This window comes from Apus apus, chromosome 4 (assembly GCF_020740795.1).
Source record: "Apus apus isolate bApuApu2 chromosome 4, bApuApu2.pri.cur, whole genome shotgun sequence".
Lineage (NCBI taxonomy): Eukaryota > Metazoa > Chordata > Aves > Apodiformes > Apodidae > Apus > Apus apus.
Genome location: NC_067285.1, coordinates 28,007,061 through 28,020,943, shown reverse-complemented (window position 1 = coordinate 28,020,943; position 13,883 = coordinate 28,007,061). Strand labels below are relative to the sequence as shown.

At 36.8% G+C, this 13,883-nt stretch overlaps 1 protein-coding gene across 3 annotated transcripts in view; it reads left to right on the top strand.

Moving 5' to 3' along the window:
• Window positions 1-13,883, top strand: part of PARG (poly(ADP-ribose) glycohydrolase) — a 67,741-nt gene that overhangs the window by 14,896 nt on the left and 38,962 nt on the right. For all 3 annotated transcript variants that reach the window (XM_051617420.1, XM_051617419.1, XM_051617418.1), the window contains one exon: window positions 13,698-13,790. In XM_051617420.1, the coding sequence (XP_051473380.1) occupies window positions 13,698-13,790 (93 nt within the window). The remainder of the gene's footprint in view (window positions 1-13,697; window positions 13,791-13,883) is intronic.

The window sequence follows — 13,883 nt, the reverse complement described above, 5'->3', positions numbered from 1 at the left end:
CCAGTTCTACAGTTTGACCTAAGTGTTGTCAGAAGAGGGAGCCCTCACACTATTTTCAGAAGATTCTTTTGGATGCCAGTAAATGTGTGGAATTAAAATTGCTATTTGTACAGTGAAATAAATTTGGAAGCTTGGGTTCTTTTGTTTCTTTTTAAAAGTTTCTAGCAACCATCAATAATTAATGTAAAATCCTGGTGGCTCTTTTGCTTCAGATATCTGACAGTTTTGTTGCCCTCTACAGAATTTCCATGCTGTTGTATTGATTCGTCTTGCCATCTGTTTGTTAATACTGGCAAACAGGCTTATGATTTATTTAAGTTACTACTTAGAGGATGAAAATTATTAGTGCTAAACTTTTCTTCCTACTTGAATAATTCTTGTCTCTTGGAAGTCTTCCTTACATCTGAAGCCAGACAGTAAAGAATTAACAGCAAGCAGAAAAGGAAATGAGGTGAAACTGCTGTGGATGGAGTTGTCTCAGGACCCACAATGTGTTGTAGATGAGCTTTATTTTTTTTGTGAATGATGATAGGTTGGGAATTTATTACATGCTTATGATGAACAGTGCTATTTACTGTAGCAGTTTCTATCTTTCTTGTAGATTTGGCTTTCTGCTTCAAGGCAAGATGAAATTCTTTTGCTTTTTCCCTAAGTGCAATGAAAGAAAAAGACTAGTAAGGTCAATCAAGGCTTGTATCTTAGACTAATCTGCCAGAACAGCAACTTTATTTAAAAGGAAAAGTAAGGCTTTATCATTTAAGAGAGACACATGGTCTCCAGCTTAGATTGGGCCAGCTTGTTCTGGACATTCTTTGTTTTTATTGTATTGCTTTAAAGTGTCTTAAAGCGTAAGCATAATTCTTATTAATGGTGTTTTACGAACTCTTCCTCTTATTGCTTGCATCTGCCCTGCTCTTTCAGGAACAGAGGGGTGTTTAAATCTGAAAATGATGTGACATTATATAAAGTATGCATAACTTTCTTTACAGATGATCCTTCTTTTAAATTCCATTTCAGTTGTATAGTGTACAAGAATTAAGTCAACAGGATTGTTGTTGTGAAGCATCAGGAACCTTCATGGTATAGAGCCTCTGTTGTCATTAAAATTTGAGCTTTTTCAAGTGAACCAGTCACTGAGCAGCCTCACAGGTTGTTTTTGTCCTGTATCAAACAGCTATTTGCTCCCATCTAAAACTTGAGATTTAGCAACAATGCTTAAAAAAAAATACTGAAAAAATACGTGAGACAGACACTAAAAAGTGCCATAAAGGAGTTCTGCAGGAAATGGAAAAAACAGTAGGCACTTTCATTGCTCAAGCGGTTTAATTTTGAAACCTGGAGAAGAACTACAGAAGAAAAACAGTGTTGATATCATTTTAGTTTCCAAAAACAAAGGAATAATGCTTATATGCTTTTCGGTTTTTACTTGCAAGTTAACTAAGTTTCAGACTTTTCTAATATGCTTCAGTAAAAGCAATCGGAATCTAGTAACCTGAATTGTAGCTACTCTTGTTGCTTTTTTGTGTATGCAAAGCAGAGAGAGACTCGTGTTATGTGTGCAGGACTGCTGGCATCTTGGATTCTCCAAGTATTTATGTTTAAAAAGTTACCTTGTGAAATAATGTCTGCATGCTATTTAGTGTTGAAAAGGATTAAATCCAGTACTTAAGAATGTCATTGAAAGACAAACTGTATTCACTGTACTACTCATGTGTTGGAAATTGCGAATAGTTTAGACATAGGTTTAATTGATTTCTTAAGAAGCATAGACGGAAGATTGGAGTTGAGGCAAATCTGTGTGGCGTGGACAGTGATTGTTCCTGAGCTTTTGAAGTCATCTGAAAACTGGATTACAATACATCTTGCACATATTCACCTAGTGTCCATAACTATTTATGTGTTTATGTAGACTATGAGCTTGATCATCTTGGGGGAAAATGTATGTCTATCTAATAGAGAAAAGACACCATTCCTGATTCCTCTCATGGCAAGGTATGTAATAGTTTCCATATGAGGAACATCTAAATAAGGTAGAACTGTTTCATCCTTTTATCTTGGTTAAGAGAGAAGTGAGGAATGGGTTTAACAGTGGTGTCCACAATGAGTGTAAGAGAGAGGGAAGAGGAAATGACTGTTCATTCTTCTAGTACAGCAGTTCAGGGACATCAGATAAGTAAGTGTTCTAGCATGTAAGGGTTTCAAAACCAGACAACAGTAATTACTTAGATACTGAAGAAAAAGGCTGTGGAGCTCCTTGTCAGGGGATGTAGAGGATGATGTGACTTTACATCAGGTTTCAGAGGGATTTTGAGAATTTGCTGGTAGAAAGATCGTGTTGACACCTACACAGATATTGTGATGGACTCTGGAAATTTCTGAAACTGATTATTACAAGTAAAAAGCCTTTAGGGGAAGTGCTGCTGATTACTTCCTTCTCTTGCTGTTAGATGTTTCTAAGCATCTTTTGTTGATCACTTAGAGACAAGTTTTGAGGCTGTCATGAACTTTTGCCTGTTCTTATGTTCTTTTGACTTTGCTAGGTTGAAATTGAGAGGCAGAAGTAGCCTTGTCATGCAGGCCCCATTGTGTCATAATACTGATATGAAACATTGTTGACAGAAAGGCATGGGGGTCTATACACTAGCCTCCTGTAGCAGGAAAAAAATAATAAAGATAATTGACATTTTCAATTATCCTCACTTACACCTTTTAGAATTTGTTTTTCCAGTCTCTGCAAGGCTTTAAACCCTTGGTGCCTACTTGACACAAGTAGGAAGACTTAAAGAGGATATGCAATCAATATCTTTACAAAAGCTCATCCTTTTAGGTAAAATACTCAGTTTCTAACTGTTAGTTGCAGCTTTTAGTGTCAGAAGAAGCATGTGTGTCTGCAGTGCCTATTGATACATGTCCTATGGTCTTTTTGTCTTTTGGGAAAGCTGTTTGAAGCCAATCAATCAGTTTAATGACTAGAATCTGCATATTTGCTGTTGATTACATATAAATTCAGCATTCAGGAAATCCTTTTCTGTTTTGAAGGAAGCTGTATAACTTTTACATTGGATTTTTCCGTGAGGTTGAAAGAAACATGATAATGCTATTTAAAAAGGCTAGTCTCTTCTATTTATACATAATTGCAGAGAAGAAGCTTCAGCATCAAGGAGGAGGAAGAATGCACCAGACCGCTTTGTCTTTGCTTTTTCTCCTTTTCCAGTCAAGCATGAATTCCTTGGTTTTAGCCTCAAAACTGGCTGTTAGCAGGGTTTTTTTATGGCACAAATCTCAGCTTATCCTAAAATCTGATAAAAAGCTATGTAGTGGAACAAGGTCAGTTGTCATGCTGAAGGAATAGGTTATTTTTCTTCATCCTTTAGTTACGCTTTTATATAAATGGAGTATGGACTATTAAAAATGTTTGTCTTAGGATTACAGCTGTAATTAGGTTTGAAATGGGATTTTTCCCTACTTCTTCCATTAAAAATTGCATGACTCTTATGCTTCTGGATGCTAGATCCTTTTAGAAGTCCGAAACAGTCAAGATGTGAGGCTTAGTTACTTTCTGCTTTTACATGCAAGTGTCACCTGTAAATTTCCAGAGCCTCACTTAATACCTTTTTCAAATTTTCTTTAAGTGTCACTTACAAATAGATACATTTATTTACATGCTTGCATATAAGTTTATAAATACAACTTATTCTATTTTCTATAAGTATCACATGCCTACATTACAGGTGTTTTGCTCTTCCAAAAGTCTGTTTTCATTTTCTTGAAAGATTACAATGGGTGATTTTACTAGAAATTAATTTTAATCTGCAAAAATATTTCCTATTTAAATTTTGGCCTAAGTGACGATATCACTTCACTTTTTTTTCTACTGAAGGTGTTCTGTGCAGATTGCAGCACATAGGAGAATATTCTTAAATGGAGAAGTGCTGGGGCATATTACAATGAGTCTTGTTTCTGTTAGGCAACGCTTTGCACTTAGGAATAATAAAAATAAATAGAAGAAAACTCATATATTTCACTGAAAAACCTAACAAATGTGTGTTACTGAATTGCTGAATTGTGGTGTAAACCTAGTAAAACCTGGGACAATATCTACAGAAAAGTGCTTAGTGCATTTTTTTTGCCACACTGAATTTTATTTGTTGATACGAAATATACAAGCACATTTGACATGAACTTGATACTTCCAGAAAATGACAGATGCAAGTAATTGAGTTAAGATGGAGCATATTAAATGTTTGAGAACAGAGCAGAAAAATCAGATGTGCAAATATTGGCAGTATGTTTGTTTCCTCTCTAAGAAGAATTGGCTGTGTTTCAAGATCACTGAGCTAATTTTAGAAATATCTTGTCAATTAGGTACTTCAATTGCAAAATTTCAAGCAGCCACATGGCTTTTTAAGTGTGTGTGGTCACAACCTTAATAACATGTAGTTAATAACCCTATAACCATAAGAAATTTTGGTAATTACTTGGACAATTTTTCATTTGTAATTCCTTTTTTTTTCTCCATTTTTTGTCTAACAAAACCATTATAAACATCTGAAGGTCATGTGACTGTAGTATAGACTAGTTGACTTATGGTTGAGCTTTGGATTTTTACTCATTTGAAAAAGACCAAGCTGTTTAAGAATGCTCACTACTGTTAAGTATGTGCATATCTTGGGAGACTTTCATGTTCTAATAATGCTTTACCCACTCTTGTCTTCTAGCAGGTCTTACAAACCTTGTCAGTCTTTCCTGTAAGTTTTGTGGTTTGAAAGACCTGCTTGAAAAAATGATTGCTGTAATCATTGATACTGGAATAGAAGGAATTTCAAAGTACCAAATTGTTCCGGTGACTGGCTTTTTGAGAAGTCATTTTTATAATTGTCTGGACAGTACTAACAGAAGTGAGCATTGTACAGAGATGTCAGTGCTACAAATGTAGGCTTTTAAGCAAGAAACAAAATGTCCCAAGGCTGAAAATAGCCCATCTGTTGCTCCTTGCTCTGCATTTCATTTTAGTCCAGATGTTTTCAAACAATTTTCATTACATCAGATTACCTTTTCAGAATCCTAACTGAAAAGGCCTTTTGAGTGTGCCATGAGGGGTTTTCTTTAAGCAGTAGCAGAAAGCAATTTGTCCCCATATTGAACAAAATCTTGAGCTTATTTGGGGTGGGGGGAATATGCATCTTGTGAGCATTCAAAACATTAGAAGCTAAGCACTGGAAAGGAAAAATAGCATTGACTACTGAATTACAGGCATATTGTTAGTTTTCTGTACTTTCTTAGCAAAACAGCTGAGTATCTTTTAAGTGATGTTTTGTAAGCACCATGACAATGGCTCTTGCATCAGACTGTTGACTCTGAATTACCAGGGAAGGGATATCTGCACATGCCAGGTGTGGAGTTTTCATTACATTGTCTTAAGTGTTTGTGGATATGTAATGCTTTGAGACAATGTAAAGATAAATCCTGAGGGTCTCTTCCATAATATTTTCACTGTATGGAGAACATTATTGTTTTAAAAAAGAAACATATCTAGTAAATATAAATGTTCTGGCTTTTTTTGTTTTGGCCATGGGGCAGATGAACAGATTCCTTTGCTTCCATTGGATTATGTGTAAACCATCATTTATCCATACAGAGCTACCTATCACAAATAACTAAGGGAGGTTATGTATGGTTTTGGTGGCATTCCCTAGTTTCTTTGTACCTTAATAATTTTAATATCTGAAGAAGTCAGAATAAACAAAACCAGATGATACTTAAAGCTTTTTAGAGAAACACTCTTTATGAGCATACATGAAAGTAGAGAAGCGATAAAGAGACATTGCCATTGTTAGAATGACTATGAAGGCATAAATGAAGTATGTTGTAACTATATTCCAAGTTTTTCTTCTGCTTTTTCATTTGAAAAACTGAATTTGATTATATTTCTTCATTGTGGAATTTGTTGCCTCATGTTCTTTAAGGACATGGTTTGCAAAGGTAGCAGAGTGTGTACCCTTGGAGATGGTCTGAGGGTCTTATTTGGCAAATATAATCTTAATTACTGGATATTTTTCTAAAGATATTGGTTATTTTGAGTCTATAATACTGATGAGCAAAAATAAGTCTATAGATTTGTTAATCTACAGTGCTATTGTGTTGTTTTTAGTTGATCCTTCTTTTTCCCCTTCCGTTTGTGCTTGAGAGGTTTGGGATTTTTTTGGTAATGTTCAAGAAAATTCAGCTTTTAGTTCCAAGCTTATCACTTTCAAAACTAATTGAAAAAAGCTGTAGTTAAATATCTGGCTTTTGAATGCTTTCATACTATGGTTCTTGACAGATATTTTTAGAATCATGGCAATACTAAACATATTTTTCCCCCAAGTACTATGTTTAGTGAAGTAAAAGTTTTGAATTAAGCTGGAAACAGATAATTTTTACCCTTAGATTCTGTCAGTCAGATGAAAAATACTTTATTTTCCTCCTGTTACAGCCTTGCTGTAGAAACAAGGTCATTGTCCCTTCTGCTACTTTGTACTTACTGAGTGTAACTCAAAAATATTTAGAAAGCAGCATTAGACTTTTCTTCCCAGGACTCCGGCACTACTTTGGAAATGGCTGTGATCCTTTTGCTTATGATCAAATCGATTTGTGGGAGTATACAGGTAGAGTCAGTTGGTGGCCTGCAGAGAATCAGGACTGAGATTTCACTCATTGGTAATTAAAAAGATTGAGGTTAGATTTCTGGTGCCTTGGAAGTACAGATTGGGCTTCTAAAACCATTAGAAGGAGATGGAAAAGTAAATATACATTTTTCTCTCAGATTTCATTTAAATGTTGAAAAGCTTTGAGAATAAAGCTGCTGTTGTTAGGGATGATACACCTGAGAGATCATTCCAAGGTTGGATTGGCAGAAGATGTGAATGAGCCTTTGGGGGGGGGGGGGGGGGGGGGGGGGGATTTACACAACAAAGAATTAACCTCTGCCTTGTAAGCTGTCTTCTTTTTTACTTCTGAAGTGTCAGTCTGTGGTTTTGATAAATGTCAGAAGCATTCTTCTCAAATAAGGTTCTTTTCTGCATAATCCAGTGTTACAGTTTATTTTGCTCTTCCCTCCAAAGATGACTTTGTCCTTCCCCTGGTGTCTAATCAGACAAGTGCTCAGGAAATGGGATGGATTTGACAGCTAAATGCATTTCCGACTGAATTAGTTTTGTAAAGGAACTAGAGGAGTGAGAAAAGTTTATCCTACAGTTTTGGAAGTTCATTAACTTTATAAAATGGAAATTAAACTCTGTGTCCCACCCTCCCTCTGCTTTGCTTCTAGATTTCAACTCATTTTTATATATATGTATATATGTATATATATTTGTAATATTTTACATTATGGCAAATAGTCTGCTTTACCTAAGCACACAAGTTAGCAGGCTGCAGCCTAGTGTCTCTGCCTGGGTATCAGATATACTTGACAGTTGTGGTACCATGTGTCTAAGTAGAATTCATCTACGTCTTTTCCAGAAGAAAAGGCTTTGTAGAGACTATGACTTAGTGAAGCTTGTTTGTTGTTTTTTTTTTTCACAGCTATTCCAACTAACAAATTGAAAGAGTCTGCTTTTAGAATTCTGCTATGTTTAAAAGCACTTGGTGTCCTAAGAAGTAAGGGAAAAAAGGGAATACAGGTTGGCAGTCTGAGGTTATTTTACTTTCAGGTAAAAGATGTAAATGCCGTAGGCAGTGGCTTGGTTGTTTTATTGGCACTGAGGAGTTCTAGTCATGGGTCCAGACTCCATGATGTTTAGGTGTTACACAAACAGCATACAGAAAAAATGCAACTTCTGTACAAAACAGGAAAACAAGTAAATAAGTGCAGGCTGCTCTGAAAGGAAGAGAAAATGAAGACAACTTTGTTTACTGCGATAAAGGAGCAGCCATGTGTTGTCTGTGTTTAAGTGCACTTGAGTTCTTGTACCAAGTGTCTTCTCAAAGGAAAGTCTTAGCTGGAGGAGAACAGTGAGGGAGATACTTCAGGATGTCTTGAGTTTCTTCTATGGAAAAAACAGAAGTGAAAAAGCAAAATTTTTAGCACCCAAAGGTGCACAAGAACCAATATATTCCAGAATAGTGCAAGAGCACAACTGAAGTCTTACATTTCATTTGACAGTGAAATGGGAGCCTTTGGGAGGGAGGTACAGTCTATGCATTGAATGTAGAAAAGCAACATTTTACTGCTTATGAGTAGAACAAGACTGTTAACAGTGTTAAAAAGAAATTAAGCCCTTAAACGCAAGTTCCTATTGTCCTTGTTCCCCAAATATAATTTTTAAAATCTTTTTTTGACAGTTTTTTGCTTTCCCTGCTATCCTCACCAAAATGACAAAATTACAAAAGTTGAACAGCTTTTTTGGGAGACCATTCAAGTTGTCTTAGGCTTCATAGCCAGTTCCACCTGAATATTCCTTGTGAGTGGCACTGAGTGAATCTTCCTCTTTGTGAGAATGTGAATAGTATTGCTTTGTTCACACACCTGTTTTTGTGTTTTGTTCTTAATTTCATACGTAAAGGAGGTGTAATAATGATGATATATTTAGGTAGGCTATATATGCCCTTATTTGCCACACCTCTGTTTGCAACCAAGTTATTCAGCTTGGAAGTATTTGTATGTGAATCTTAATGCCCTGTAAAAATACATAGAAGTGTTTTTTTATTTGAAATAAATTTAAGATAGTGAAGAAAAAAAAGAAAATAATTATTCCTGCAATTAGGAGAATGAACTTACTGTGAATAGAGTACACGGAAATTACACCATTTGCCTAATTACTTAGGAGGCCATTACCACCTCTAAGCATATAATATCTTACATTAAAATAATTAGGAAAGCTGTTAGTGGAAAGGCAGTACAGTGTTAGTAACTGATGGTACAGACCACTTACAAGCTGAAACATTAATTCTAAGAAAGTGCATGAGGTGTTACTGCATTTGGGAAGGAACAAGTCAGAAGGTCAAAATCCATTAGAATTAGGAAATAAAGGAGACAAAGTCTGGAGGAAGCAGTCTGTTTTTCACCTTCGTCCTTAAACAATTGGTTCAGTTGGTCCTTGTCCTGACACAAAAGTTAATATGGGGAAATAAAATCAAACAAATTGGAAGCATTAAGCCATTGCAGTCTTAGCATGCTGGTTGCCTGTTGGCATGATGGCTCTACCTTCTCATGTGATTGATAGAGCTGTCCAAATTGGTGTTCTGTATGTGCAGTTTGTTTGGTCTGATGAGCTGTCAGACTTAGATTTAGACTCTACCATCACTATAACCCCATGCTACCTCAGATCCTTCTTATTAGGACTGCCAGGCGTACTTGTTCATTACGCTTTGGAGGACTGGTTTATAGTGACAAGTGGCCATTACTTATGGCAGCATTTAGTCAGGCCTCTTTGCTGCAGTATAAATGTTCATTTTGCAAAACTTTGATGCAGGTTTGGCCAAGAGCTCTTAGCTCTTCTCTGGCTCACTGAACCATTTGTATCTTATGAACTGGAGTCCTAAGTCATGTTCAGTTAATCAGTCATTCCAGTGCAAATACTGATGAAATCACCAAGTGATTTCTTTGGCTAAAGGGAAGTCATGCTTTGCAACTTTGATTCCATATACTTTTCCTTCAGGGCATAAGCCCTGCTTTTATTTAATTTCTGAGTAATTTTTTGCATTATTGGAGGACTATGAATAAAGCAAACAATGTCATTTTGTTGTGTTTTTTTTTCAAATCCTTAAGGAAGCTGCAAGGGACATGTGTGCATAATAAGGAAAGGAGAAATTGATCAATAGTGTAAAAACAAAATTACTATGATACCTCCTGTGTTTGCCTTTTTCAAAAATTGTTGACAACCATTTTATATTTTAGAATTCTTTTAGTTGTAAAAGAAATACTAGCCTTTAAAAACTGAAATCTAGTCCTTTTTCTTAATGTTTGTGTAGTTGTACTCTTAAAAATCTGTACACAGTTAGAAGTACATTGCTGAATCAATACAGACATTCCTGTGCTAGATTTACTTCAAGGTGAGGTGCTTGTTGTAATAACTTCATGCTAACTAGGGTATTACTGCTTTTCAGAGAGAGGAGTTGCAACTGGTATCTGTCATTGTAGCCCAGTGACAAGGGGTGTGACTGCTTCTGTTTCATCTACCACCCACGTTGCACAACATCTAGTAATGCTTGACTTTTTGGTAGGCTCTTTTGACTTACTAATGCAGTGGAAGACTACTCCCTCTGCCCCCAGGTTATTTTCCAGCAAACTGAAGGAACTCGGAAATTGTCAGGTGAACATGGGAATGGTTAAAATGGTGTGTGTGTGTGTGTGTATTTGGGGGATAGAATGACATTCTCAGCAAGAAAATAGTAGAATGTGTAATGTGACTCTAAAGACGCTGGATTTTAGATCAGTAGAACTTGCTGCTTCCTGAAGATTATTTATTTCTAAGTAAGTCTTCATTCAGTTCTGTCACCAGGTATTCTCTGTGCTGTTGCTAGGTTCTCCCAGGCATTTGCATCATGAGATGTCTGTCAGATGTAGCTGTGGTATGTGTCAGCACTCCATGTCCTGAAACCCTTCTACTTTCCATGATTGAGTGTTCTTTTTTGCTGCTTTCAAAGTCTGAGAAGACTGTCACAGATAAAACCAGGCTCTGAGTTGTACTGAGCATAACTGAGATCACACAGTGACAGGGGTTGATCTACAAAGCTACAGCTTTGGTAGCATGCTGGTTTAGTGGTCAAAAGAGGATGAGGGCCAAAGAGCCAGGTGTTTGCAGGTGTTCTTTTCCATAGAAACCTCATGGGAATGTTACCTGTACAGGAAAAGTCCATGGGTGGAAAGGGTAAGTTGTGATTATGTGGATGTGGCCATGACTCAAGTTATTTAGTTTTTTTCAGACACTTAAAGCAAAGGAGGATACATGTTTCTGAGTCTACTGACACTGCAATAGTGGGTTTATAGCCTCAAGGTATAAATGGGAAGCACAGGACTGAATACCTCCCCAAGGAGTTATTTTTAGGGAGAAAAGTTTGATTGGTTGGATGTTTTTTTCTGTTGTTTTGTTGGATTTTTTATTGTTTGTTTTGTTTTTGGGTTTTCTAAAAAGAGCACCTGCAGTTGAGCAGCGGAGTTCTTAGGTTGTGCACTGTGGCATCTGTTTGGTGAAGCTGTAACATTTCTGGGAAGAAGCAAGTGATGTTTGAGCTTAAATTCTTGTTGTCTTTTCCTGCCATATTTAGGAGACCTCTTCATAAACGGGAGTGTTTTCAACAGAGCTGCTTGGTGGCCTGATTATAGAATAAGGCACAGTTAGGAGTTTCTTGTCAAGGTCTGTGAACTCACAATGATTATCTTGAAGTTGTGGGGTCCTTTTAAGTGACTTTATTACACTTTAACAAGGTTTCATGGTACCCAATACTGGTCACAAAAACCTCTACCTTATTTGTCATTTACATGTAATAATAATCTGTCTGAAGTCTGGTGAGAACAATCTGGGCACTAACAGCTCCAAATTTTGTGGGTTTTCTTAATGGAGGTCTAGTAAAAGTCATATATAGAAATATTGTAGAGAGGAGAGCATGTTCTAGTACAACATTAGGAAAGTAAGGAGAAGGAAAAGTAGAATTTCAGAGTTGAAGTGACCTTTGTAGTTATGCATTCTGCCTCAAAGCTGAGCTCTGCAATTGCTGGCCCTGCTTCTGTTTTGGGAAGAAATTGACTCATACCATTATTACATTGTTTTCAAAGAAGCATAATGAAAAGGTTGAAGTCTTGACAGCTATGACAAAGTCTAGTGCCATAATGTGTCACCAGATAAGTGAAACTGTATAGTCTGTGGCAGTCAGCAAAGCATAGCAGCCACTATTTATATGTCAACTCTGCAAGAGAGGAAGTGTTACCCGAAGGGGAGAGAATATCAGAATTTGACAGCCTAGTAGACCTCTGAGGTTAAATGTCATCTTTTGAATAGATTTATATATTCATTTTCAGTAGTGAAATCTGAAATTTCAGCTTTTAAATGCTCAGTTTTTACTTTATGGCACTTAAAAACATTATGTCTAAGAACAGAACAGTTTCCTGCTAGAGCATATGGCGTTAAAGGTTAGATAATAATTTTCAGTATCTGACCTATACTGTGTAAATATGTAAATATGTAGCATGTGTCTGTAAACAGGAGCGAAAGATGCATTTTGTCTGTTTCTTAACCCTGAGGAAAAAAAAAGTTGACTTTCAGTAAAAGGTATACTCCTATATTCTTTGTCTATTATATCAGATGAGTTTTCCCATTTCCTAGGCTTGTTGTTCTTAAGTTTTTGTTTCAATTTAAAACTTTAAATTACAACCCTGTTTGTATCTCTCCATGAGCAGCAAGCATAATGTATGGAAAGTAACCGTGCAGGTTTTGGCGTTGTTTTATCGCCTCCCCTACCATAAGTTGTTTGTCCTTTGAGCGTGTGCTTGTGTTTTGTTTTAACTTCCTGAGTACTCTTACCCCTCTGTATCACTTGAAATGGGAATGAATAGAGCAGAGGCACATCTGTAGTTATTTTAATGATCTTGGAAGAAGGAATTTGTCAGCCTTCAAACATTATTTTCAGCTTGGCGTTTATGGGAACAGTATGTTTTGAAACAGAGGCACTGTATTTTTCTCTCCTCAAGAAAGCAAGCAGTATCTTTTTTACATTCTGAGATCTGTGTGAAACTTTCCATTGAAGTGTGAATTACAAAGCTTTGATTATATGACCAAGAAGACCAGTTAGAAGAGAGATCCTGGACTTTGTCTGAATATGTTGGCTTGATATGCTTTGGCAGCCAAACATGCCAACAGTGGGGCACACAGTGTCAGTGAGGGAACTGAGAACAGGACAAGAAAGGTTTGGTGTGACTTGGTCTTCAGTACAAAAGGCTTTGAGAAACCTTGTGAAACACTGATGTGCCCTTTTTTTTTTTTTTTTCTGAGTGTTGTCAATTCTGATCTCTCCTTGTCTGGAAGTATGTTAGAGCATGTAGAGAGGGACAGCTGAAATAGTTGTAGGCTCAGCTGTCTTACAGGAAAAGACTGAAAAGATTGCAACTTCAGCATGTGGGACCAGACAGGCTGTACCCTTTAATGTACGTAATCCAACGGCTGTAGTTCTTAAAGGAATGTGGTGGAAATGAACCCCAGAAAGTGGCCAGGCTTGCATGCTCTTCTTACATAGCATTCCCTGTGACTGCTGCTGCAGACCACTGCTCTGACCCTGCAGTGCATTTCATATGTCCTTACCAGAAGAATGTCACAGGTACTTGGGCTATGATCTGAGTGTGAAAGTTAAGAAATAGTTCCAGTACTTTCATGGTTAGGTAGTGATGTTCTCAGTTGAGAATTTGGTTTGCTTCTGTGGAAAGAGTCAAGAGATAACTTAGTCAAGGTTCCTCTATAGGGCATTTGGTGACGTGTTTACCCAACTACAACTTTTGTGTTGTTTCTGTATTTCAATTAGTGGATTATTGCAAGGTAAACTGCAGTGAGGTACTACCATGACAAATGCTGGCAACTTGTGTAAAGCTATCAGGACTTACTTTTTTTCTCTTACGTTTTGGATGGGTCTTGTGTTCAAACTTCTTGTGCCTCCATTATTTCTGAGGTAAAAGTATTTTTTTTTTCCCTAGTTTTTTTTTATTCCCTGTCTTTCTTTCTTTCTGACAGGTTCTTGAAGATGCAGAGGCTCAACATCTCTTCCAGTCCATTCTTCCTGATATGGTGAAGTTGGCGCTCTGTCTCCCTAGTATCTGTACCCAAGTAAGTAAAACAGCTAGTTAAGCGCTCTGTGGCACACCATTTTTCTTCAAGTTCTGCAAATTGACTAATGGCTAAAGTCAAAGCATCTGGATC